The 25,828-nt window shown below is 35.8% G+C and overlaps 1 protein-coding gene across 2 annotated transcripts in view; it reads left to right on the top strand.

The window, feature by feature from the left end:
* Positions 1-25,828, top strand: part of RNF13 (ring finger protein 13) — a 112,829-nt gene that overhangs the window by 47,458 nt on the left and 39,543 nt on the right. For both annotated transcript variants that reach the window (XM_043474040.1, XM_043474041.1), the window contains one exon: positions 7,534-7,659. In XM_043474040.1, coding sequence (XP_043329975.1) covers positions 7,534-7,659 — 126 coding nt within the window. Of the gene's footprint in view, positions 1-7,533; positions 7,660-25,828 lie in introns of those variants that run through there.

The following is a 25,828-nucleotide window of genomic DNA, read 5'->3' as shown; positions in this document are numbered from 1 at the left end:
GACCCGCCCACATTGTTCTGTTTGTTCTCCTGCCACCTTGGAAGTAAAAGCAGGCTTAGGTTCTGATACTGTAAATCAATGTAGTCAGCCCACACACATCCCTGCCTCACTGCTGGGCGTTTCTGGTGTCTGTTCGCTTAGTAGTTTTCATTAGATTTTCTTGCTGGCTTTATCAATTTGATATGGTAAAAATTGGTAATTACCTTAAAAAAAGGTAATTTTTTATTCCTTTGTCCATGAAAACCTGTTTTTCTGGCTATAAGAGTAACACATGGTCGCTATAAAAATTAAGATGATGTAGGATGTGAAAAGAAGAATTTGAAAATCATCCATTTATGTATATTACTTTGCAACTTCTTGAAATTTGGCAATATCATAACATATCTAAATATCATGGGTATCTTTTCATGTAAAAATATATGTATTCATAGCATCACTAGAAATTCTGTAATTTATTGCAGTACTGGAATTATACCATAATGTGCCAATCCCTTGTGTCATTATACATTTAGGTTGCTCTTTATTTTAAAAATTATGAAGTATTGGAAACAGAATAGCATAGGGAGACAACAGAATACCAGTATACCTACTACTTAGATGCGAATATTTTACCGTTTTTTAAAGAAGAAATAAAGTGTTACCAATACCACTGAAACATTCTTTTTATCCTCCCGATTAGATTCCCTCATAGATAATCATTACCCTAAAATTTACGTGTATATTTCCTACTTAATGTTATAAAACATGTTACCTTATAAACACTGCTGTGCATGCTTTTATGTTTTATGAGGCTTTTAAACTTGCCTTTTTCATCCAACAATGTATTTGAAATTCATGTTATTATATAGTCTTAATTCATTTCAATGAATAGTACTTCATTTTATGACTATGCTACAATTTATTTTTTTATTCTTTTGTTGGTAGATATGTAAGATGCCATTTTTTAGCTATTATATAGTGTTGCACTGAATAGCCTTAAAAATATCGCCTTGCATACAGTATAATTAAAGGTCATTTCACACTCATCAGATTAGTGAGAAAAAAGTCTTATCAATGGCTGACAAGGAAATGGGAAACCAAGTATTCTTGTGTATGGCTGGTATATGAACTTCTGACCACTTTGGAGAGATTGATAGTATCTTCCTTCTCTAAATTAGAGTTTGCCATGGTGAAATAATTTACTTTCCCCCATACTTACTGTATTTCTTACTTCATTTAATAAAGAAATCAGTGATCATCATCTTTGAAATTAACAGAACATCCAGTACCAATACCCACACATCGTTCTCCCTACTTTTATCTGTGAACCTGCACCGCCCCTTCTTGCTGTTCACCATTCTCTTTGAATACTGCATACTGAAATAATTTCAGTAGTTAGGATCTGACCATTGCTATCAGTAACTTTAAGTTCTGACCCCCTTAATCCAGCCTGATAACCAGATTATATTCAACTTTAGTTAACTAGATTGTGCTCAACTCTAACTGAGTTATTGTAGAAGGAAATGACTACCCACTCCAGTATTCTTGCCTGGGAAATCCCATGAAAGAGGAGCCTGGCAGGCCACAGCCCAGAGGGTTGTAAAGAGTCGGACACGACTTAACAGCACACGACTGGCTTGTGATAATGACAAATTGCAGACACTTATGATGATGACATATTACTCAGGATTCACTTTTGTTTGTAAAACTGAAGGAGAATATCTGTGCTGTCTCTTAAGTTTTCACAGATTTACTTTCTTTGTTTCTGAACTTTTTGTTATCAAGGATTTTGTTAAGAACTCTGATTAACACATTTATGTTAAAGCTTTTATGTTCTTAGAGGATTTGCCAAGTACTATGGACTATAAAGTATGAATAAATATTCCTTACTGATGTTTATTGATTATATGGCAATATAGAAGACTGTCTTAAAGGACATGTGATTACAGTGTAAGTTCAATTCCCTTAGAATTCCTCATTTTTTAAAGAAACCATCTTGTCGGATGTATCAAGTCCTACAAGTGTACCAGTCTTTTGAGCTTTTAATTTTCCACTTTGTTGATTCACCGTATGTGTGCTAAAGTCGCTTCAGTCGTGTCCAAGTCTGCGACTCTGTGGACTATAGCCTGCAAGGCTTTTCTGTCCATGAAGGTTCTCCAGGCAAGAACACTTACGTGGGTTGCCATGCCCTCCTCCAGGGGGTCTTCCTGACCCAGGGATCAAACTGTGTCTCAGGATGTCTCCTGCATCTGCAGGTGGATTGTTTACTGCTGACTCTGCCATGTACATCCCTGTTGGTTCAGAATGAAGTGACAATTTTTAATTTTTCTTAAGAATGATAACGGTATGAGTGGGTATGCTGGTGAAAGTGTGTGCAACCTATTGCTAACTAAAAAGCATTGTCCACCAGAGGGTGCAGTGATCTTTTTTTCTCTACGTGCACAGAGAAGCCTGTACTGAGTGGACTTTCCTCCTAGAGCTTGAGATTTATAAAATCAAAATCCTGACAAATAGATACTTCTATGTTAGGTAAAACCCAAGGCAACAATCCTTATGTTTTTATATATTATGTTGTTATTTTTAAGAATCAAATTTGATACTAGAATTAAATCTGCCCTTAAGTCATAAAAGATAGGTTCTGAAAAGAGAAGAAATATAGCTTAGTAGCAGCATGTCAAAATTTTGTTGAAAGGACTGTAATGTGTTTGTCAGAAACCTAATTTGGTTTTTTGGTGCATCAGTTGACATGTAGTATCTAGAAAAGGTTAAAGTGTGATATTTCCTGTCTGCTGCTGTATTGGTCAGATCACTTATAGTAGTATATTATTAGGTTTGGGCACCAGATTGAACTATAGTAAAGTTTAAGAACCAAGTCAAACATCACCTTTTCTGTTACTGCCTCACATAGAATAATTTTCTCTGATCTGTGCATTTGTACTGCATGTTGTTTTTATTTTGTTTTATCTTGTTGAACTTAAAGTAATGAGTAATGGTTAAGGGGTGTTTTACTGCCTAAGAGGCGAGTAATCTCCAGCAGTTTGTGAAAAGGGAATTAAATGTACCTTGTATGTGAAAGCTACTAGTAGATTTTAGAAGAATCGTCTAACAAAGCATGAGAGAAAATGGCAGTGGATCTTTTTAACATTCGAGAAACAAATTAATCTGTCACACGTTAGGAAAACGTTAGCTGATAAAGTCTGATTGACCAGTGTGACTCTTTTTGTCTGTGTTTGAATGTAAAAGTTATGACAGGTTCCATTAACATCTTTATCATTTGAAATTATTGTATTAAATTTTAGAATCAACCTTAACTGCCTTTTAGGCTAACGATTTGTTCATTTTTGTAAAAATTCATTTCTCTTCTTATTGCCCATTTTGTTCTTCCCCTGTTTTATTTATTTATTTATTTTTTGGTCCAGAAGGGGTATTAGTTAGTAATAACTTCAGGTATTCACGGACAAAACAGCCCACCACTTTTTTTTCCTTCATGCTTTTACTTTTATAATCTTACAAAGGGAACAATGCTCTGTTCCCTTGCTTTCAGCATTTTTGTTGACATTATCATTGCATATACTCTCCTTACCCTAGGTCAAGAAGATTCCCTAGAGGAGGGCATGGCAACCCACTCCAGTATTCTTGCCTAAAAAATCCCATGGCCAGAGGAGCCTGGTGGACTACAGTCCATGGGGTCACAAAGAGCTAGACATGGCTAAAGATACAGCGCACACACACATACTTTTCTTAGTTTTATTCACTGTATGGTTGCCATTCATTTCAGACTGAAGGGAGGAGAGTCTGAGGCTTTTCAGCCTGAAACAGGCTTTTAAATAAAACCATTTTATTAAATTATCTGTCTCTTTTTGACTTCATTAACAGTGTGATTTATCAACCAAAGTAATTCTGTCATAACACTTACCCTGCAGTTTCACAGTTCTAAATACTTTGGAAGTGTTAAAACACAATTATATTCAGAATGATTTTTGAGTTTAGGTTATTTGAATTTTCCAGTTAAAACATGGTAACCCAGACCACTTTGGGAAACTGGATTGCTTGGTGGTATTTACTAAAGCTTGAGACTCTGTGATCCAGCTTGATGTTCTATAGTTCTTCTTTGTACGTAAACATCCTGCACATGTGTTCATGAAAATACTTGTGCTGGAAAGTTTATAACAACCCTGTTTGCAATAGTGCTAGTATGTTACCCAAATGCTCATCAGTAGAATACATTTTGGTATATTCATACACATAATGCTATAGAGAAATGAAAATGTAAGATCTGCCAAATACATCTTAACAGTATGGTTGCTGAAGAGCAGGAATGAGTCTGAGAGATACAGTACTGAGAGAAAGAAGTCTAAAGAGAATCTGCTGTATGTCTGGTTCTGCTTATGTCAAGAATAAAATCAGGCAAAGTCTGACTAAGCTACTCAGAGTCCATGTAGGGACATTGCTGACTGGATGAGGGGTGGTGACTGACGAGGGTGATGAAGGGAACTCCTGGAGTGCTGTTGATATCTGGTTCCTGATACCGGTGTGTTTAGTTTGGGAACAGTCATCAAGCTGAAAAACCATCTTTTGTGCACTCTGCTTCATGTGTTGCCATAAAAGCTTTTTAAAAAATCCTTAAATATATATACCACAAACCCGTTACACATTTGATGATATTGAGGTGCCAGTCTGAATGCACTATTTTTGTCCTGCCTCCTTGTTTCATCAAAAGAGAATTAAAACAACAACGGTAAGAAAAATGGGCATCCTCTCTGAGTCTCCTTGACACTGGTAGTTTTCTTGGGCTTCCTACATACTGGTGTAAACTGTCCCTGTCAGTAAATACGGATAAGGAGGTTGCTTGATCGCAGAGCAAGCATCCTTTTAATAAAAAGGAATTGGCTGTGGAGGGGAACTTGAGGCATGTGGACCTGGAATAAAGCAGCACCTTCTTGGCCACTCTTTAAGGGACTAGAGAGTTCTGCTAAATTCATTGGCAAAATCCATTACACTGCCTCGTAGACTTTCTGGATAAAACAAAATAAATTCTCACTGTTTTAAGTGACATATCTGGGGGAAGGATAGGAACTGGTAGACTGTTTTATCAAGTTACTGTTTTTAGCATAGTCCACAGGAAAAATAACATGTAATAATTTTAAGACCTGTTTTGGGGAATTCCCTGGTGGCCCAGTGAGTGCTTTCACTGCCAAGGATCCTGGTTTGATCCTTGGTTAGGAAACTAAGATTCCATGAGCATGTGCCCCCCTCCCCAAAACAAAACAAAACAAAAACCTGTTTTTTGGGGTTTTTTTTTAGGCTTCAGTTTCCATTAATGCAAATAGAATTTTTTTTTAATTTTTAGCTTATGTGTATTTAAGTTTTGTAAATTTTCTTATGTCTAAAAATAATACATACTAATAATGTGTGCATAATAATACATACACAAAATAATACATAACAGATTCATCAATACAGAAATGATTAAAAAGCAAAAGCCTTTTCCTGGTTCCACTCGTAGAGCTTTTTGTGTTCATACAAAAAGGTGTACATACTATACATTTATTGATTCTAAAGTGAAGTTACTCAGTCATTTCCAACTCTTTGCGAACCCGTGGACTGTAGCCTGCCAGGCTCCTCCATCCATGGAGTTTTCCAGACAAGGATACCCCCATGTTGATATATTAATTCTAAGATTCTAAGTCCCATATTGATTCCAAGATGCATTTTATTACCCCATGTTTTAACATATCTGAAATTGGGATGTCTCTTTCACTTGTTATCTGCTAGATGGTGATCATGATGGAGTTTTCCTCACAGGAAGTTTGGTCATAGCTGTTCATGTTGTCTTCACTTCGGTTGAGTTATATACCCTGTTGCTGCCACATGGCTTGAGTTTAATTGCTGTTATAAGTGTCTTGAAAAGAACTGTGCTGTATGATTTGGCTTTAAGGCAAAAAGTTAGTTTGTGTGCAGAAAGGCGTAGGAAAGGCAGCAGGGAGCAAATTTAATATGAATGAAGTAAATATTGTTTGTGGGGAGGACAACCACAGTTCTCTTTCCTTGCAAAGTAAAACCCAAGCACTTTATGGAGTCAAGAAAGGGAATTGTTCTTTGAGTAAGTGAAGGTATGCTGTGCTTTATTCCTGAAACATGTGCAAAAGCATTTTCTATCACAAGCCAGGCAATTCATTTAAGGCAAAGGAAGTTACCAAATCCTGTAGAATAGATGGTTGGTGTGACCAGTTCATGTACCGTACAGGACTATTTTAAGACACTGTGTCATAGCTTTAATTACTCAGTTCAGTTGCTCAGTCGTGTCCAACTCTGTGACCTCATGGACTACAGCACGCAAGGCCTCCCTGTCCATCACCAACCCCCAGAACCTACTCAAACTCACGTCCATTGTGTCAGTGATGCCATCCAGCCATCTCATCCTCTGTTGTCCCCTTCTCCTCCTGCCCTCAATCTTTCGCAGCATCAGGGTCTTTTAAAATGAGTCAGTTCTTGGCATCAGGTGGCCAAAGTGTTGGAGTTTCAGCTTCGGCATCCTTCCAGTGAATATTCAGGACTGATTTCCTTTAGGATGGACTGGTTGGATCTCCTTGCAGTTCAAGGGACTCTCAAGAGTCTTCTCCAACACCACAGTTCAAAAGCATCAATTCTTCAGCACTCAGCTTTCTGTGAGAGTCCAACTCTCACATCCATACATGACCACTGGAAAAACCAAAGCTTTGACTAGACGGACCTTTGTTGGTAAAGTTACAAAGTTACTCACTTCTTATAATTGAATTTGAAGACTTTGATAATACCTTTATGTGTTTATTCAGTGTTTTACATCTATTGATTTTGGTTTTTCTGTTTTAAACTGTTAATATAATGTTTTATATTAATACATTTCAGATGTCAAACCATCCTGTATTTTTGGGAAAGCAATTTGCTGTTGTTGTTTTTTTTAATTGGTAGTTATTTTGTGAATGCCTTTTCAGTTTAATATGTATAGATTTATTTTATTCCTTTTAGTGATTCTGTTATTTTCCACTGAAAGAATATATTATACTTTCTTAAATGGCTGCCATTTGATGTGCGTGATATCTGGTTAAAAGCAATGTAAGAGGAAACATCTTTCTACATACACCTTTATATTCCCAGTCTAGTAATTCTATAGAATAAGTTCCTAGAAATGCTGTGCATTTTCATTGTTTGATGAAAGAAAATCAGTAGTTACTTTTTGAAAAGTATTTACTTGATTTAGAAATGTGAATCATTGTTGGAAAATATATCAACATGCTAACAATGGTTGTCTCTGGGGTAATGGACTTATGTGTGTGTGTGTGTTTTTTTTAAGTTTAATAGTAAAAATGGAATTTAAAAAAATGCTTAGGAAACCAAATACTACTTTCGTAGTTCTGGGATTGTGAGCAGTTGGCAGGTAGGAACTGTTGTCGTTGCCAGATAATTCATCTAGCGTTATGCAAAACATGGGGAGCAAATTCAAAAGGTGTTTATAGAAGTAAGTTGAATTCATTTTTTAACAGAGAGAAAACTTACTGCTAATTCTTTTTTTAGGGTTTTTTGATTAACTCAAAACCAGAGAATGCCTGTGAACCCATCGTGCCTCCGCCAGTAAGAGATAATTCATCTGGCACTTTCATCGTGTTAATTAGAAGACTTGATTGTAATTTTGATGAAAAGGTAATGTTTCCATTTTCATTTTTTGGTTACTGTTTGTTTAGCTTGCTAGTTTAAATTCTGTCTTGTTTCAGAAAGGATTTAAGAAACTTTACACAATTCATTCAGATTAAATAAAGGAGTAAGGTCAGAAGGAAAATGAGACAATGAAAGACAAGGGTGAGTTTACTTAACCCATTCACTTGCTGTAAAATTTAAGCTTTTAGCTGCCAGTACAAAGAGGAAAACACCATCAGTTTTATGATTCGCAGTTTTACCTAATTACTGTTGGTTCTAACACTTTTCACGTGGTTATTGGGCATCTTGAACTGTGGTTTGATAGTGGTCTTGCTTGATCTAACCTAGGAATGGAAATGCTAGTCTTTAGTTTTATGTCTTCAACCTCCAGTATGATTACAACTTCTGTATCTATATCTTTGTTGATACTGGGATTTCTCTTTTGTAATAAGCTGACTGTCACATGTATAAAGTTTGTCTCCATGAAGTGGGTTGTGCTGGCATTTCAAATAGTTAAAAGTTTGCCGTAGGACTTCCCTCACTATCATTAATTCAGCTCTAAAGATGTGAGATTTTAAGGTTTGTTTTTTGTTTTTCTATTCTTTTTTTATTATTATTATTTTTTTAATACTACCTTTAAAAATCTGTTTTTGGATTGTCTGCTTGTCAAGAGAGCCAGATTGAGGCCTGTTCCTTTTATTGAACTGTGTCACACCTGAGTGTCTTACGTGTGTCTTAGAGAGCAGACGTGGGATGTGTCATTTCATGTCCTGTGCATGCTCGATCTTAGATGATTTATCTGTTAAGTAAGAAAGGCTACTCTGAGTCCTGCTGTGCCTGCCTTTTTGTCTCTGCTCGTTTCATTTCATGACAGAAATTACACCTCCATAATAAGCTTTTTAAATGAATAAAATAATAACTGTAAAGGAGCTTGAAAATGTAGAGCAGTTTGTAAATAATAAATGTTGTTATATTGTATATTATTTCCAAATTTAAACTCTCAGTTGCCTTTAAATGGGAAATAGAGCTTGAAGTCAAATGTATTAGATTTCCTTCTTTTTCTAATTGTTACGCTTTTGTAGTAGTTTGAATTTAAACCATTTTAAGATTTGATCTAGAACTAAACTATAATAGTTATAGATTGTTCCAGCAAAAATGAAATATTATTATAATATTTAATAATTTCATGCCACTAAGAAATGAAAAGTAAGCTAATTTTGCTGATTTCAAGGTTTATTGCATCATTAAGGTGTGTAATAGTTGTCTTAGTCCAGTCTTTGGTAATTCAAAACTACAATGCCTTTTATTTTTTTTAAGGTAACTTTCTTTTTAGGTGGGGATGGGAGGTATTGCACTATAACATTTAGGGAAATACTGTCATTAGATGTTTATTTTGGGGGGTAAAACCCAACTCAGGAATGGATAGGAGGGCTTGTTCGTCCTCCGATCCCTTCAGTGAATCCTCATCGCGTGTCTGAGTATTTCTAATGGAATTTCGTGATTTAGCTAATATTCCAGCTCATCACTTTCCACTTCCTGTCTTGAATTTTGTGCTGTAGCCATATCACCTACTGAAATTTCTCAAATTGCTGTGTTTCTGTGCCTTCACACATGCTATTTTCTCTGTCCAAGATCTCGAAGATGACCTTTATCACCTATATTTCTGACCATTTCATTTGAGTGCTAGCTGAGACCGTTACCTCTTCTGGAATCCTTACTTTTCTTTCTCCCCTCCCTCGGGCAGAACAAATCATCCCAGCTCAATGTGCCTTTATATCTCTTTATCACATTGTTGTTTTTATTATATGTATTTCACTTATTTGCAGTCTTACTGTGTTTAGAGTTCATGTTTTAACTATATTTAAATATCTAATTTGTATTATAGTGCATAGTAGGAGAGCAATAAAAGTTTGTTAAATCAAACTATGTAGTATAGTAAGTCTTCTACTTGTGTGTATAATGTATTCTTTAAAAGCACATGCATATAAAGAATATGTAAAAATGTTTTAATTGAGGATTCTAATCTTAGAAGGAAAACATTAAAATATTTATTATATAATTCATTGTGTAGACATAGTCTTAATGGATAAAGTTCTATTCTGTACATATTCCTTAATTTCATTAATTTTCCTTCACAAATATACAGCAATGTATTATAGACATTTAAAATGAAAGATTTCTTACTCATATTATTTCTAATGATTTCTTTCAGTTATATTAAATTTACAAGACATTAATTTACTGAGGGAGACATATTGGTTGTATTCAAGATCTGGAAACAGACTGCATACATTTGAATCACATCTTTATCATTTATAGTAGTGTGATCTTAGACAAGTTATTTTTATTTCTCTGTGCCTCAATTTCTTTATCTGTAAAATAGAATTATAAATATTCCTGATATCATAGAATTGTTATAAGGATTAAAAGAAATAATCAGTGTTGAATGCTTGTCAGACATGCCTTGCACACAGCAACTAGGCAGTAGTTATTAACCATCAATGTTTTATTGATTTTTTCATTATTGATATAAAATAGAATAAAGGTAAAGATGACAAAGATGCTGACTGTACTAGGCTGAGAGGTCCTGTAATCTACTCTCTGCAAGCTGGATAGCTAGGGAAACCAGTGGTGTAATTCAGTTAGAGTCTGAAAGCCGGAGAACCAGGGGGTCTGATGGTATAATCCTAGAGTCCAGAGACCCAAAAACTAAGAGCTCTGAAGTTTAAGGGCAGGAGAATGTGGATGTCAAGAACAGAGAGAGGGAATTCATCCTTCCCTTCATCTTTTGTTCTGTTTGGAACCTCTAGGGATTTGATGATGCCTATTCACGTTGTTGAGGGTGGATCTTCTTTACTCAGTCTACTGAATGAAATAACAAACACTTCAAAAACCCCCTCACAGACACCTGCCTAAATATTTTACCAGCTGTCTGGACACCTCTTAGCCCAGTCAAATTAACACATGAATTCAGTTCTCACCTTTCAGAAACTAATCATTAGCTGATAAGTCACACTGTGATATAGTAACTCATGTCAACTGATGTGTAAAATTTTTAATTTGGTTTATAAAGGACAGTGTTGTCATGCCAGTGTGTAATGTATAAAAAATAAATTTCATAAATACACAAGCTTATGAATTACAGATCACCTGTCAAGGTAGGGTGAGTGGATAAAGTTAAAGTCATCATGATTGCTGGGAAAACAACTGGAATCTCATTCCAAAGAAAATTTCTTTTCTAATGGTGATCACTGGTGAATAGGCTCTTAGCTTTATTAGCTATAATCTTCAGATCAGAAATCCATGACTGTACTTTTTTGGCTTCCAAATTGATGATTAAGTTTTGTAGTAAGTATGTTACAGAAACCAATCATTTACAATTTATGTATGGTACTTCTCTTATGAATTGCAATTAAATAGCTCTTTGTGGATGCTCAATAGTGGTTCATTCATGTGTAGCCACAATTTTTTATGAATAAATTGACTTAAGAAGATAGTTAGAAACAGAGCTCATTTTCTTATTCCTGATGCAACATGCGGACCGAGTACTGACAGAAGCTTAATTCAGCACCATACGGTATGCTACAGTGTATTGAGAATAGTTACAAGGCGGTTTTTTTTGTTATGCCTCCTATACAAAGTGATACCCAAATTATCTCAGACAAATGAGAATTGGCACCATCTTACAGAGCTTTCTTTGGTGAAAGGAGCCCTTTCCATTGTAGATAGCAGAAGAGAAAAGAAGTAAAAAATAAAATTCTCTTAAGATACTTCAAATGATAATGGTGGTGGGTATTTCAAGGTTTACTTATTATAAATCTTTAGACTTTTTTTTTTGAGGAAGAGCATTATGCTGTAATTAAAGAAACCTAAACTTCTCTTATTCTCTCTTAAAGGTAAATGAGTGAAAGCTGTATGTTGCAATAAAGGAGATGACAGATTTTCTATGCAAACTATCCCAAGTGGTTTGTGACTCAGGGTAGCTAATAAGATGCTGAAATGCAATTAACAGTTTTTGGAAGGTAGAAAATTGAATTGCTTGTAACATTTAAAAATAGAGTACTGTTTTAATTTTTTTTTTTTTTAATCTTTTGTCAAGAGAAGCACATTTGAGCCTTTTAGTCTTCTTGCCCTGGAGAGATAATAGCAGAACCCATACTCAGAATTAGTATTTGGATATGTGGTGTGTCCAGAAGGCCGGTAATAACTATTGATTACATGCCAGCTGCTTAACGTGAGAACAGTCACTTTTACTCACACTGACAAAAACTGCATCTTCTGAAAAACCCAGCGCTTTAGGGGAAAAGCAGAACAATCTTACTTTGTTTATCTTTATTCACTTGTGCCTCACTGTGACAAAATATAAGTGTTTGGAAATGTTAGCTTGTGGTGAGTGTTTGAAATTAGGGAAACATTTCTGGGTTTCTGGTAAATAAATTAAGGCTTTATTAAATCTTCTAGTTAGAAAAATGACTTCATAGCATTCTGAGGCAGAGAGGTCTCAAAAGACTTGAATTGGCATCCCAGTGGGAAATAACATTTAAAAATTTTTGTAGAAATACTTGGTTATTTCAAGAACATTAAAATAATCACTTAAAATAGAACTTTTGTAAGCTACACAAATTCCTGTGTTCATAGCCAAAAAATCAGTAGTTGTCAAAAATCTGTTGCCATTGCAGTCCGAAATGTTTTTACCTTGTGGTTTTAATGCTAAGTCAACTTCTTCAAATAGTCAATTTGCTTTATTTCAACTGAGCTCAAGGGAAGCTTGGTAAACAGAATGGTGTAGTGCACGTACTTCTGTTGAATCTTACTACCACTTAATGCGCTAGTGAGTATTTTCGAAAAATGTAGCTAGCTGCAGGAGGCTGAAAGGACTCAGATATTATCCCCGCCATATTTCAGGGAGGCGGTTCGTTAGATGGAGTTACATTTGGATGGTAGATGAATACAATCCAAGGAATACGTTGGTACTCGTTTCTGTTGGAATGTGACTTTTGCAAAACCCAGCTGGGGCACAAACCCCTACTTGACCTGACTTCTCTCTCTGTCTGAAGTCAGGTCACATCTGTACCTTGCCTGTCCCCTTACCTCAGCCTCTAAGAACCTACAAGGCGCGGTGGGTGCAGAGCAGTCTCTTCCCCTGTCCTGGTCTCTCCCCTGCCCTTCATGTGAGTATCTTCCCTCGTTTGTCTGCCTGGCTTGTTTCAGGTCTAAGATGAAGTCTCATCTCCTTTCTGAAACCTTCCCTAATCTTCAAGGCAGAGCAGATCACTTCTTTTATATATTGCTTATTTAATCCTCTGTGCGCCTCTATGAGGGAAAAGATCATGTTTTTGTTTCTACAACTCAAATTCCTAATACATTGTGTGGCACTTGGTAGATGATTAATAAATATTTGCTGAATTTAGAAAATTTAGAAAATCCTAATGGCTTTAAATTTAAGTAGATTATGGAATAAACAGTATTATTGGAACATTCTGTCAGCTTCATGTTCATTTCATTTAATGTTCTTGGAATGCCCTTGGAAGTATTTCTAAATCTAGATAGTCATGTATCCCACATTTTTCTCTGGGTCTAAATACTTTATGATAATTTAAAAATTAACATAAACATTTTTGGATTATTTGTGTGATCTTATTATAATAACTAATAAAAATTTTGGAGTGAAATTCTGTCATCTTACAAAATAGGCATCTAGATTTTCTTCCTATGCTTACCTTTCATTCTCCTCTCTCAGGCCTCCAGGCTGATACAGTATATGGTATTCTCAGAACTGCACTTTTATTTCAGTAGTACTAAGCAAGTAGATATGAACTTAAATAGAAGTTGAACTCATATATTAAAGTCATCAATAATATCATTATTTAAATTTTCTTACTCTTTTCTGTATTTCTACAAAGTAAAATCTATAGTGTTTGTTGCTAATCTACATTGGAATCCTGTTTAAAAGATATCACTAAAGAAACATGTTAAGTAATACTCGGGAGATGGAAGCATTTCTACCCATGTAGGAGTCAAACAGCCCTGTGCTACTAGGGCATTCATTTATTCATTTCTTTCCTTCTTCCACCCTTTGGTAAAAATATCTGTGTGTTAATAATTAGGTTCCTTTATATGCAAATTCAGTCAGTATTAAAACAGCAAAACAAATTCTCTTCTTTTACAAAGAAAGTAATATTTAATGAAAGAAAAAGCTGAAAAACAGTATATTACATGTACTTTACCCTAACCCAGTGAAAGCATATAATGCCAGTAACTTCATTTACATAGCTCTTCAACACACATTGTTTTATTGGAAGTATAGTTGATTTACAATATTATGCTGGTTTCAGGTGTACAACACAGTGACTCAAAACTTTTAAGAATGATACTCCCATCTAACGTTATTGTAGAACATTAGCTTTGTTTTCCTGTGCTGTACCATATATGTTTGTTGCTTCCCTGTTTTAATCCCATATCCCTGTCTGGCCCCTTCCCTCTCTCCAGTGGTAACTACTAATTCTATTTGTGGATCCGTGTCTGTTAATGTTTTGTTACATACATTCGTTTCGTTGTTGAGATTCCACACATAAGCGATAACATAAAGGATTTGTCTTGTTCTGAGTTATTTCACTAGCATTACACTGTCTAGGACCACCCATGTTTTGCAAATGGGACAATCTCATTCTTTTTCATTTTCAGTTGTATACCGTATCTTCTTTAGCCGTTCATCTACTGATGGACGTTTAGGTTGCTTCCTTGGCTGTTGTACCTTGGCTCTTGTAAATAATTCTGCTGCAAACATTGGGATGCATGTATCTTTTCAAATTAGTGTTTTCATCTTCTTCAGATATATTCCCAGGAATGGGATTGCTGGATCATATGGTAATTTTATTTATAGTTTTTTGAGGAGCTTCCATAGTGTTCTCTATAGTGGCTGAACGAGTTTACATTCCCACCAACAGCATATGAGGGTTCCCTTTTCTGTACACCGTCGACAGCATTTGTTACTTATAAACTTTTTGATGATAGCCATTCTGAAAAAAGGGGCTTCCCTGGTAGCTCAGCTGGTAAAGAATCTGCCTGTAATGCTGGAGACCTGGGTTTGATTCCTGGGTAGGGAAGATCCCCTGGGGAAGGGATAGGCTGCCCACTCCAGTATTCTTGGGCTTCCCTGGTGGCTCAGCTGGTAAAGAATCCGCCCGCAGTGCGGGAGACCTGGGTTCGATCCCTGAGTTGGGAAGATCCCCTGGAGAAGGGAACGGATACCCACTCCGGTATTCTGGCCTGGAGAATTCCATGGACTCTATAGTCCATGGGGTCCCAAAGAGTCAGACATGAGAGACTTTCACTTTCACCTTTCATTCTGACAAACGTTAGGTGATACCTCATAGTGGTTTTCATTTGCATTTCCCTCATAATTAGCTGTGTTGAGCATCTTTTCATGTACTTCTTAGCCATTTGTATGTCTTCTTTGGAAAAATGTCTAGTAAGGTCTTCTGTCCACTTTTCAATTGAGTTCTTTGTTTTTGATACTGAGTCGTATGCATGGTTTATATACTTCAGATATTGACCCCTTATTGATCATATCATTTGCAAATATTTTCTCCCACTCAATGGGTTATCTTTTTGTTTTAGCAGTGATTTCCTTTGCAATGCAAAAATCTTGTTTAATTCAGTCCCATTTGTTTATTTTTGTTTTGTATATCTTTTATCTTAGAAGGAAAATCCAAAACAACATTGATCAGATTTATGTCAAAGAATATTCTGCTTGTGTTGTCTTCTAGGAGTTTTATGATTTGAGGTTTTAAATCTAGGTCTCAAATCCTTTTTGAGTTTATTTTAGTATATGGTATGAGGGATGTTCTAATCTCATTGTTCTATTTTTTCAAATTTTCCCAGCACCAATTATTTATGAGACTATCTTCTCCATTGTATATTCTTACCTCCTTTGTCATAGATTCCACACACATTGTTTCCTTTAAAATAAAGTTATTCAGATTATTCAGGTATACACTGAATGAAGAATGTCTAGTTAAGGAAGATGGAATCTAAAGGAAGAGAGAAAGATGGCTTATGTCACTGAATTCCTTTTAGTGAGAGTGAAAACATCATCAGGGTCTAATACTATCTTCAGCGAAGTAGCTCTTCCCAGTGTGTACTGTAGTGATTCTGAAATATGTGCAGGAAAGAGTGATGTTGGATTTAATCTTGGTAGGATTGCCTGCCACAGCTCTGGGTCTTATTTCCACAGTTGCTGATTCCCTACTGTACTGTAGTGTTTGCAGAAATTTTTATCCTATAGATAGAAATAACAGTTTTTACATTAAACCTGAATTGCCTACTGTTGTTCCATTCTCATCTTCATTGCTTTGATCATTTGAGAAAGAAATTTTGCTTCTTAATTTCTCCTTCCTTCTTCAGATGAAAGAACATAGGCACATTTTGACAGTCGTCTCTGCCCTCTAAGTCCCTTATGAGTTTCCTTACTTCATCTCTTTCCCTTGTAGGGAACAGTTTCTTCCCCTGTGCCAGACATCCAGCTTGGGGAAAGTGTAGTTTGTGTCCAGGCTAAGGGTTGAGTTATTGTTGCTTTCTGCTGGCAATTCTGAGAGAAAAGAAAAATCAGTTTTCCAGAGGATTTTTTTTTCCAGTTGGCATTTGAAAACACTTAGAAGCAGCGTTACACCACATTTCCTGCAGAGGATCTGTGGAGGTTGGGCAGTAACGTGGTGCTCCAGTTCTCAGCCGAGACCTGGGGTGCCAGAGCCCACTGGACAGCGGGCGGACAGACGAGGCCAGGCCCTCAGCCACCCAGCGCTGTGTGACGCGCAGTCACCGTCTGTGTTTTCAACACAGCATAACACGGAAAAGCTGCTCACACTGTATGTGTGTACAATGTAAGTTTCAATTTAAATGGTAAAATAAATATCTGCGCACTCACTATTCAGCTTAAGAGAGACCTGTTACTTACTAACGTTAATTAGTTAATGTTGTTAATTACTTTAACCAGGCTTCATTGGAGACTTTGTTAGGTAAATCTTATATGTTTTATTTCGTTTACAGATTATGTTAGACTTGTACTAATAGCCTGTTTCGTGAAGGAGCTTCCTGTTTGGAGAATTTTTATGATAATTTCAGATATTTTAATAAAATGACGTTAAGTGTACCACAAAGTGACTGCTAATTAAAGCTGCTCATTTTCTGTCCTGTGTTTGAAAAGTTGTGATAAGAAAGATTCTTGGCTGAGGCCAGAGCAAATCCCAGCCAGCATTACTGTGCATTTCCTATTTCTTTACTAGAGATTCTTTCTTTTTGCCCCATAATATTTTTCCCCCTCTTGCTTGATTCTAGCCTAAGAAAAAAAACCCATGGGTGTATCTTTTCTCACTTCAGTTTTTTGGGAGTAGGACTTATATTTTTATGCAGATCTGTGTGCTGAGCTTACAGTATAGAGCCTAGAGCCCCAGAATGAGTAGGCCTTAGGGGGAGGCGGGTGCTCAAGAGATCTGTCACCAGGGGGCGCTGAGCACCAGAAGTCGCATCGTGACTGCCTTGCCAGTTATTTTTCCACTACAGTATGAGCCTTTGTCTTTACTTGGAAATTCCTAGCAGGCTGATAGCAAGTTTAGATTTATCCTTCTGTTTCACAGTAATTTCTTCCGAAAAACTTTACTAACCGTGGTGACTGGGTTAAAATGGAGCTACTGCTGTTGTTGGGATGAGAAATAAGATTTGATTGGAATATGAATCCTATTAGTATCTAAAAAATAGGAACTTAGTTTGGGCCCTTTGTTTTAATATGCACTTTAATATACATAGATAACTAGAGGATATTTTATGGATACTTTTGTTAAATTTAAATTGCGATTCTCTAAATATTTAGGCAGCTTTTAACTAATATAGTTTAACTGGTATAGTTCATTATATAAAAGTTTTTTAAAGAAAAGCTTCTTTTTTTTTCATTTATTTTTATTAGTTGGAGGCTAATTACTTTACAATATTGTAGTGGTTTTTGTCATACATTGACGTGAATCAGCCATGGATTTACATGTATTCCCCATCCCGATCCCCCCTCCCACCTCCCTCTAAGAAAAGCTTCTTAAATAGCAAGCATCAGAAATAGCTATGTAAAGGTTTATTTGGGTTTTTTTAATGACACCAAGAGAAAAGCATCAGTTTTAGTTTTAATCTTTAGTACTAATCACGTGCTAGGTATAATATTAAAACTACATTGGAAACCGCCACGTTCAACGACCTATACATTAATGACTTTGATTTTGTGATGGTATGTTACACAATAATATTGTTGGAAAAGCACAATCTACTTTCTGATTGCAGACAATCTACAGAACATTAAAAACTCACTATATGGGTTTCAAACTTTTTTGACTGCAACCTATATTAAGAAATTTATTTTTACACATGTCCCCCTAGTATATATACAGCGCACAGCCTATAATAAAGTTTTATAAAACAGTACTTACCTATATTAGCTAAAATACTTTGGTATATGAAATTTCCTTTTATTAAAAAAAGTTCACCCAGGTTCACTAAATTATTTTATCTATAATGTTCAGTACCCTCAATATTTACAATTGCATTCCCATGTACAAAGATTGACTTTAAAACCTGTCACTGGGATAGAACATAAGATCCTTAAGTAATTTTTAAAGTTCCATGGATTCTGGTTTGTTTTCTGCTCTACTTGAAACGAGTAAGTGTGGCTTTGCTGATTTTGCACATTTTACCAGCCCTGCCCCCCAAATTTTCTAATGAAACAAATTCAATTTATCTCTCAGCCTAAATAAGAAATAAACTTGTATGTTTGTAACATGCCATTTATCAAAAGGTCAATGCTCTCAGTATATAACCTAAAATAAAAGAAGGAAACATGCCTTTGTACCACCATAATGTCATAAAATTCCAGCTTTTAAAACCATGTACTTTTCCTGATGACTTTTTCTTGGAACTTTTTCTGTACTTTTTTTGTTTTTTTTTAAGAATAGAATTCTAATCAGGTTTTCTCCTTTGTTTCTGTATTGTAGAAAAGAATGTAAGAGTGGAGCAAGGTTAATGACTACTAGTAGTCTGAATACAGAGAGAGGAAGTGACACTGGCAACTTGAGGAGAAAAACCAGCTAGGATCTAGTAAAGCATGTTCATGATGATCCCAAGTCATTGGAAAAGGTCAAATCACATTTGTTGTCTTTTAACTGAGACAGCTAGGAAGATGCAAAATATTTCAGATAAATTTTTTATTCACTTCATGACTGAAGTAAAATTTTTGGTATGTTTTTAAGGGGGAACTAAGCCATAAATATAAAGAAATTGCATTTTTATGGCATATGTCTTTCTGGGTAGGACTGGATAGATAGTTACCTTAGTTATGATTTAGTTTGACTAAGTAAGTATTTATGTGAGAGATTCTTCTAGGCTGGAGATCTATGCTAGTGAACAAGATGGTTCCTTAGGAAACATGAAGTCTGGCGTTCAAAGTGCTCTGACTGTTATTTTATCAGATCTGTTATTTTTCAAGGTGATGTCAGGATTAATTTTCTGATAATTAATGCTTTTACTGACACACATGAAACAATGATCTTCTGTTAATTTTTAAGGTAATACTTTAAATTATCACAAACTTAGTTTTCTAGTATTGTGATTTCTATTAAGACAGCAGGACTTTGGTTTTATTATATTTTTGAGAACATGCTGAGATTAGTGTACATTGATGTCATTTAATGAACTATGGCAGTTGAAAATTACTCTGTGTAAGGTTAATTATGTGACATTGGCTTGATTAAAATGTATCAGGTTGTCAAAGTACCCAGATGGGTATTAAAAAAATAACTTATTCAAGACAAAAGCTTGTGGTGTATATAATAACAAAGATGAAAACAGACATATCCTGCAGAAGTTAACATTGTTAATAATTCCCAAGTATTGATATTTTGTCTTTATTTTAAGAGTTGAATCTTTTATGTCTTATTCCTCTCTTTCCTACAGCAGCGTTCTCCTCCATGTTCGCAAAATACAGTTAGCACACTTAGGAAATTTATTATTGATAATTGATAAATAACTATAATAATATAGAGTATTAGTATATATGTTATATGTGTGTGTGTGTGTGTGTATACATAATTAGTATCCTATCTGATAATATGGAGTACATACCCTTCTGCAGGGAAGCAGATTGAGAGCAAGAAGAAAATACAGTGCTTTTTGATCACTGAAGGTATCACTTGATTGAATGGGAGTGCAAGAATATCTTGTCATTGTCTTCCTGGTGTTAATTAAGCAGTGAAATTACATCTCTAGGTAGATATATTTTTCTTATTGATACATAAGCCAGAATAGCGGAGCTTCCCTAATATTTATTACGTTTTTCTCTGCCTCTGTTCCTTCTCTTTTTGGCCCTGCTGTGCTGCAGATGGGACTCTGCCCCCCCACCAGAGATCAAACCCGGCCTCTCCGTATTGGGAGCCCAAGTTTTCACCCCTGGACTACCAGGGGAGTCCCTGTAGTTCTAGTCTTATTACTTCTTTAGTGAATAAAACTGTAAGTCATCACTGAAATTCCCCTCTAGATCACGTTTTGGTTTTGTTTTTATTGGAGTGTAGTTGATTTACAATGTTGTGTTGTTAATTACTGCCATATAGCAAAATGACTCAGCTATACACATACATTCTTCTCCATTCTGGTTTATCACAGGATATTGAATATAGTTCCCTGTGCTCTACGGGAGGGCCTTGTTGTTTATCTAGTCTGTATACACCAGTTTGCATCTGCTGATCCCCAAGTCCCCATCCATCCCTGTCCTACCACTCTCCCCCTTGGCAACCACTAATCTATCTTCTGTGTCCCTGATTCTGTTTCTGTTTCATAGATGGGTTCATTTGTGTCATATATTAGATTCCACGTATAAATCACGTATTTTAATTCTGCATGAATTACAGGCTGAAATATTTCAGTATAGTATTTTCTTTCAGCTTCCCAATTAAAATGAATGACCTTTTAACACTTAATGAAAATGTTGCAATAATGAACTAAAGGCTGTATTATCATTCAGATTAGAAGAGGATATATTGTAAATGGCTACTATTCTCAAACATCTTTTGCCCGGCACCTGAAGGCAGATAACATCAGAAACACGGGGCATCTGTAAGGATGCATGTACGGTGGTCGTGGAGTATCGTCTGTCTGTCTGAAATAATCCTGGTTTTTAGCTTGCCTTTTCACTGTTGTTCAAACATTAAAATTATTCTTCATGCAAGGGAAAGATAACACTAGAATTCAGTTAAAGACTTCAGAACTTTAAATTTCAAATAAAAAAATGTTCCAAGTGTGTCTCATTTTACATGAACATCCAGACAACTGTCTGATAGAATAATGAGGTTCTTTTCATGGTTCTCTTTCATCAAGAAAAGTCACCTCATAACATTTTTAGCATTCTTGCAGGTATATACCTAGAAATAAGTATACACAGATCTGCTTATTTGTAGTGTATCCTCTCAGGGGAAAATTAAAGTGTACTTAAATTTAGTTCATGTATAGAACTTAAAGGATGTTGAAGACTGTAAGATATATAAAACTGTGAATGGATTATGTTTTATTACAAGTTTAATTATTTTCCACAACCAGGTAGCGATCTTTATTCCAGATATTTGTTGAATGAATTAATTTGCTGAAAATATGTAAATTTAAACCTCAGGTCCTGATATTTTATATTCTACCCACCTAGGAAATCTGTATATAGAAACCTCCCTACCTCTCAAATTTAGTGAGCTCAGAACCATTCTCTTCTTCCTCATGAAAACAAACTCTCTTGCTCAGCTTTCCCATTTTTGGTTAAGTACATTCCTAAGTTTCCTAAATTCAAAAAAATTGGTTTTGAAGAAGAATGAAAATATTGTTCTTTCACATCATTGCAGTCATCCTGCCTTGTCACAACGGCTTCCAAATCTTCAGTCTGTCTTCTCCAAATCAAAGTATTACCAGATTGTTCTAAAACATTGTCTTAGCCATGTCACCTCCTTATTCAAGTGCCTGTTGTGAACTCTTAAGGTTCCTGGTGACTCAGATGGTAAAGAGTGTGCCTGCAATGCGGGAGACCTGTGTTCGATCCCTGGTTGGGAAGATCCCCTGGAGAAGGGAATGGGAACCCTTAACAGGGAAGACCCACGTCTACTTTGCTGAATGGCCTTCAAGATACAGTACTGTCTGTCCTTTCTCCCCGTCTCTCTAACCTCTGACTCTCCAACAGCAACTGTGAAATTTAACAGCAATGACAGTAATCATAACTAGCACTTATTTAATATGTGGCAGGCACTGTTTAAGCACTATTTTAAGTGCTTTCCATATATTAAGCAATTTAATCCTCAGAATGACTCTTTAAGTTGGGTGTATTATTATGCTCATTCTACTGAAATTATTTGCCTAAGTTTATACAGCTTGTATATAACAGAGTCAGAATTTGAATCCAAATAACCTCCTTCTAAGAGTATAGTTTTAACTCCTTTGCTGAAATTAGAGAGTCTTCCTTTCTGTAACACTCTTTTTCACTTATTAAGGTCCTTCTTTGTGTTTTGTTTTTAATATGCCTTGCTCAGTCCTGCCTTTTGCCTTGTTATTTCTGTCTTCCTCTCACATGAGAAATTTCCCCACAACTCTTTCCTGTTAATGCAGATTTCATCTCTTTATTAAAATGTTTCAGGTCCTATAAAATCTGCCATAGGTACTTCAATATAACTTTTCCCTCTCTAAGTTTTTATAAACTGTACCACACTATTTGAGCACTTTTCTTTTTGGCTTATACTCTGATTTGTGTATGTTTTATTTTGCCCATAAGATTTTAAGATTAATGTCTTGTGAGTTTTGATACTTCCTTAGTATCAAAGAAAGTAATCCCTTAAAGTGATCTCTTTCTTAATCCCTCTTTTTAGACATTTGTAAAATGTTAAATAAGGTTAGTGATCCTGTTTCTCATTCTGATTTCATTGGGAAACTCCATGCTTCTCTATCTAACCAAATAAAATTGTTTTCAAATCTCAGCTCTGCCTAAGTGTGACCTTAGGGTATTTTCGTTTACCCGTCTTTATTCCTTTCTAGAATATTGAAAAGAATATCTATATGGTAGAGTTCTATCAGATATTAGAGAGAATATATGTAAGGCACCAGCACATAGAGGCTTCTTTTATTCATAGATGTAGCCTTTGGTCTGGAACCTTGTATATATTCTATCAACAGTTCCCTCCACCTCCTCATGCCTGCGTGTCCCTTAAAAAATTCCTACTTATGATCATCTTGACAGCACAGTGAATTCTTTATTCTTACAAGGTCTGTTTATGAGTGTCAGTATCACCAGTTTGTCCAGTCTGGAAATAAGATGGACTGTTATTTCATTCCCAGGATTCCTTTTAGAACCTGTCTCATTGAAGGTTCTTCCGTTACCAGTCTGCTGTTTTCTTGTATACTGGCTGTTTATAATAACAAGTCGGCGGTCCCACATCTCTTTAAAATTTGTGATTAGGTGCTACCTGGTCTACATAATTCAGTCGCAGTTAGTTGGTTGATCAGATGTAAACTAGTACATTCAGCACCGTTTGGGTCTCCTTAAAAAGGCACATTTGCAGTTCAACTCAGAAGGTCTCTTTGTGCAATTTTCTGTTTGGTGGCTATTTTGAAATTTAGGTTTGTTCACTGTGCCTGCTTTTTATTAACGAATCTTTGAGTTCTCTGCTTCCACCTGACAACATATTTGAGATTGCACTTTATGAATGTGAAACCTTGCACGTGCTTACTGATGATTTAGGCCTTGTTTCTGCTTCCTGTGTTTTTGAAAATACCAGCTGCTGCATAGTTTTAAAAATCTAATTTAATTTGACTGACACATGATTTTTGCAGTTCATAACATTAATATATTCTCCTTGTTTGTGTTCGTAAGCCCATTGGTCCATATGTTAATGTGTTTCTTTGATTTAATTTCATTGCTTTATTTTAAAAATCAATAACAACAAAAGTCTTGGGGAAGCCTTCTTATTAAATTTTTGAAACATATTTCTGTTTTCTGGAATTCACACTTGTGCTTACAAAACTCCTTCCTATTTTTAGTGGTTTTCTATTTTAAGAATTTTATTTTTTAATTAGAGAACAGCTTTTGATATTAATCTAATTTTATATTGTATTTATGGAACCAATTGCATTTTGGATGTGTGAAAGAAACATATTTCCTCAGTTGCTCAATGCACTTTTCAGAAACTACTGGCTAAATTTAGTTACACACACAGCAGATTGTTCTATATCAGTGATTTTTAACAATTTGCCGTTCAGGAAGCCTCTTTTAAGAGTCATGTTATTTTGTCCCTTCTTTACACATAGGCAACTGCAGAAGATTAAAGGACTCCATAAAGCCTTGTTTTATAAATGGGGTAGTATGTATAATGCATAAATATAAGACACTATAGAAGATCTTTAAGAACATTATAACAGGTAGACATACCAAGTGGGAAGCAGCTATATGGGTGCCTGGGACAGCATGTGGACCAGGGCATTAGAGTAGGGCATGGAACAGGACAGGCTTCGTGGAGGTGATGGAATTTGAAGCCTGATTAGGCGTTCAGAACCCAAAGGCTGTTCCAGGCAGAGATGGTAGCTTGAGCAAGTAGAGAGGCTAGAAGATGCCTGACCTGTTTGGATGTCCAGGAGTATTGAGTCCCCGTGAGGATAATGATCGTTTCTGATTCACTTTTAAGTTCTGCATTGTGCCCAGCACACAGCACCTTACGTGGCATGTAAATTCAACAAATGTTTACTAAACTGGACTGTGTTGTTTTCACGTGCACTTTATCATGGTTCCTGGGACCACCTTTCTCTGTATCCTAACGTGTTGTCTCTTTGCTCACAAATACATATTTTTCAGGGAAGCAAGTCAAATCGTAATTTCAGTGACTTTGTGTATTAGTTGGCTTTACAAAGAAAAGTAAAACTTAAGTTTTATATAAGGAGAGAATAGCTTTTGATATAAATTTTGTATTTCTTAAATTGTATCTCTGGAAACACTTGCTTTTTGGATTTGTGAGAGAAACATTTCTCTGTAGTTACTTGTTTAGTGTTTTTAGGAACAATTAAATGGTCATTAAAGCATCAGATAAACTAATAGCAACCCCAACCAAGTATACTTTAGTTTAAATAAAAGCTAAGTGAAGTCTGTCCTGCTATGAAAATGTAATGAGTAAATAAAAGGTTAATATATAAGTAGCAGATAAGGTTTAGAAACTATTAAATCCTTCTTGAAAGATTTTTTTTTTCTCCCCTTGGAAAGCAATAAAATCTATGGGTAAAAGACTGTAGAGGTTGGCATTTTTAAAATTTTAGGTGAATAACAAAATCCACCTAAAATTAAAACATTCACACACAGGCAAAAAGTAGTAAACTTTTTTTTTTTTTTTTTGGTTATTGGCTTTTCCTCGCATGACTACAGAACATTCCTTGTAACAGTTTTGTTGGTTGGTTGGTTTTCTTGTCATTATTCCGAACATTAGAGCAGTAGGTCCTATGTTGGTGAACTATTTATGCTATTTTGATTCATTAAAAAAACTTAGAGTCCCGGGTTTGATCCCTGGATCGGGAAGATCTCCTGGAAAAGGAAATGGCTGCCCACCCCAGTATTCTTACCTGGAGTTCCATGGACAGAGGACCCTGACCGGCTGTAATCCATGGCGTTGCACTAACACACACCCAATTTTCTCTCTTGTATTTGTAATGTTATAATATGAGCTACTAATTTAAGCACGTACACATTTTCTCATTCTGGAAATGTTTAATGAGTGCCTACTCTGTCAGCCTGCTGTTTCACAGGAGTTATAGAGACTATAAAGGCTTCCCTCGTGGCTCAGTGGTTAGGAACTTGCCTGCGATGCAGGAGATGTGGGTTTGATCCCTGGGTCAGGACGATCCCCTGGAAAAGGAAAAGGCACCCACTCCAGTCCTCTTGCCTGGACAATCCCCTGGACAGCGGAGTCTGGCGGCTTCAGTCCCTGGGGTTTTGGAATCACACATGACTTAGTGAGGAAGCACACCCACAGAGAGACAAACTATCAATTCTTTGAGGCATTTGCAGATCTAGATTTTCTTTTTTCGGTGATAAGATAAAATTATTCTGATTAACCCACATTATTCTCTCTTTCAGAATTCC

This window comes from Cervus canadensis, chromosome 7 (assembly GCF_019320065.1).
Source record: "Cervus canadensis isolate Bull #8, Minnesota chromosome 7, ASM1932006v1, whole genome shotgun sequence".
In the NCBI taxonomy this organism is placed as follows: Eukaryota; Metazoa; Chordata; class Mammalia; order Artiodactyla; family Cervidae; genus Cervus; species Cervus canadensis.
Note: the sequence above shows the minus strand (reverse complement) of the source record. Positions and strands in the feature narration are given on the sequence as shown.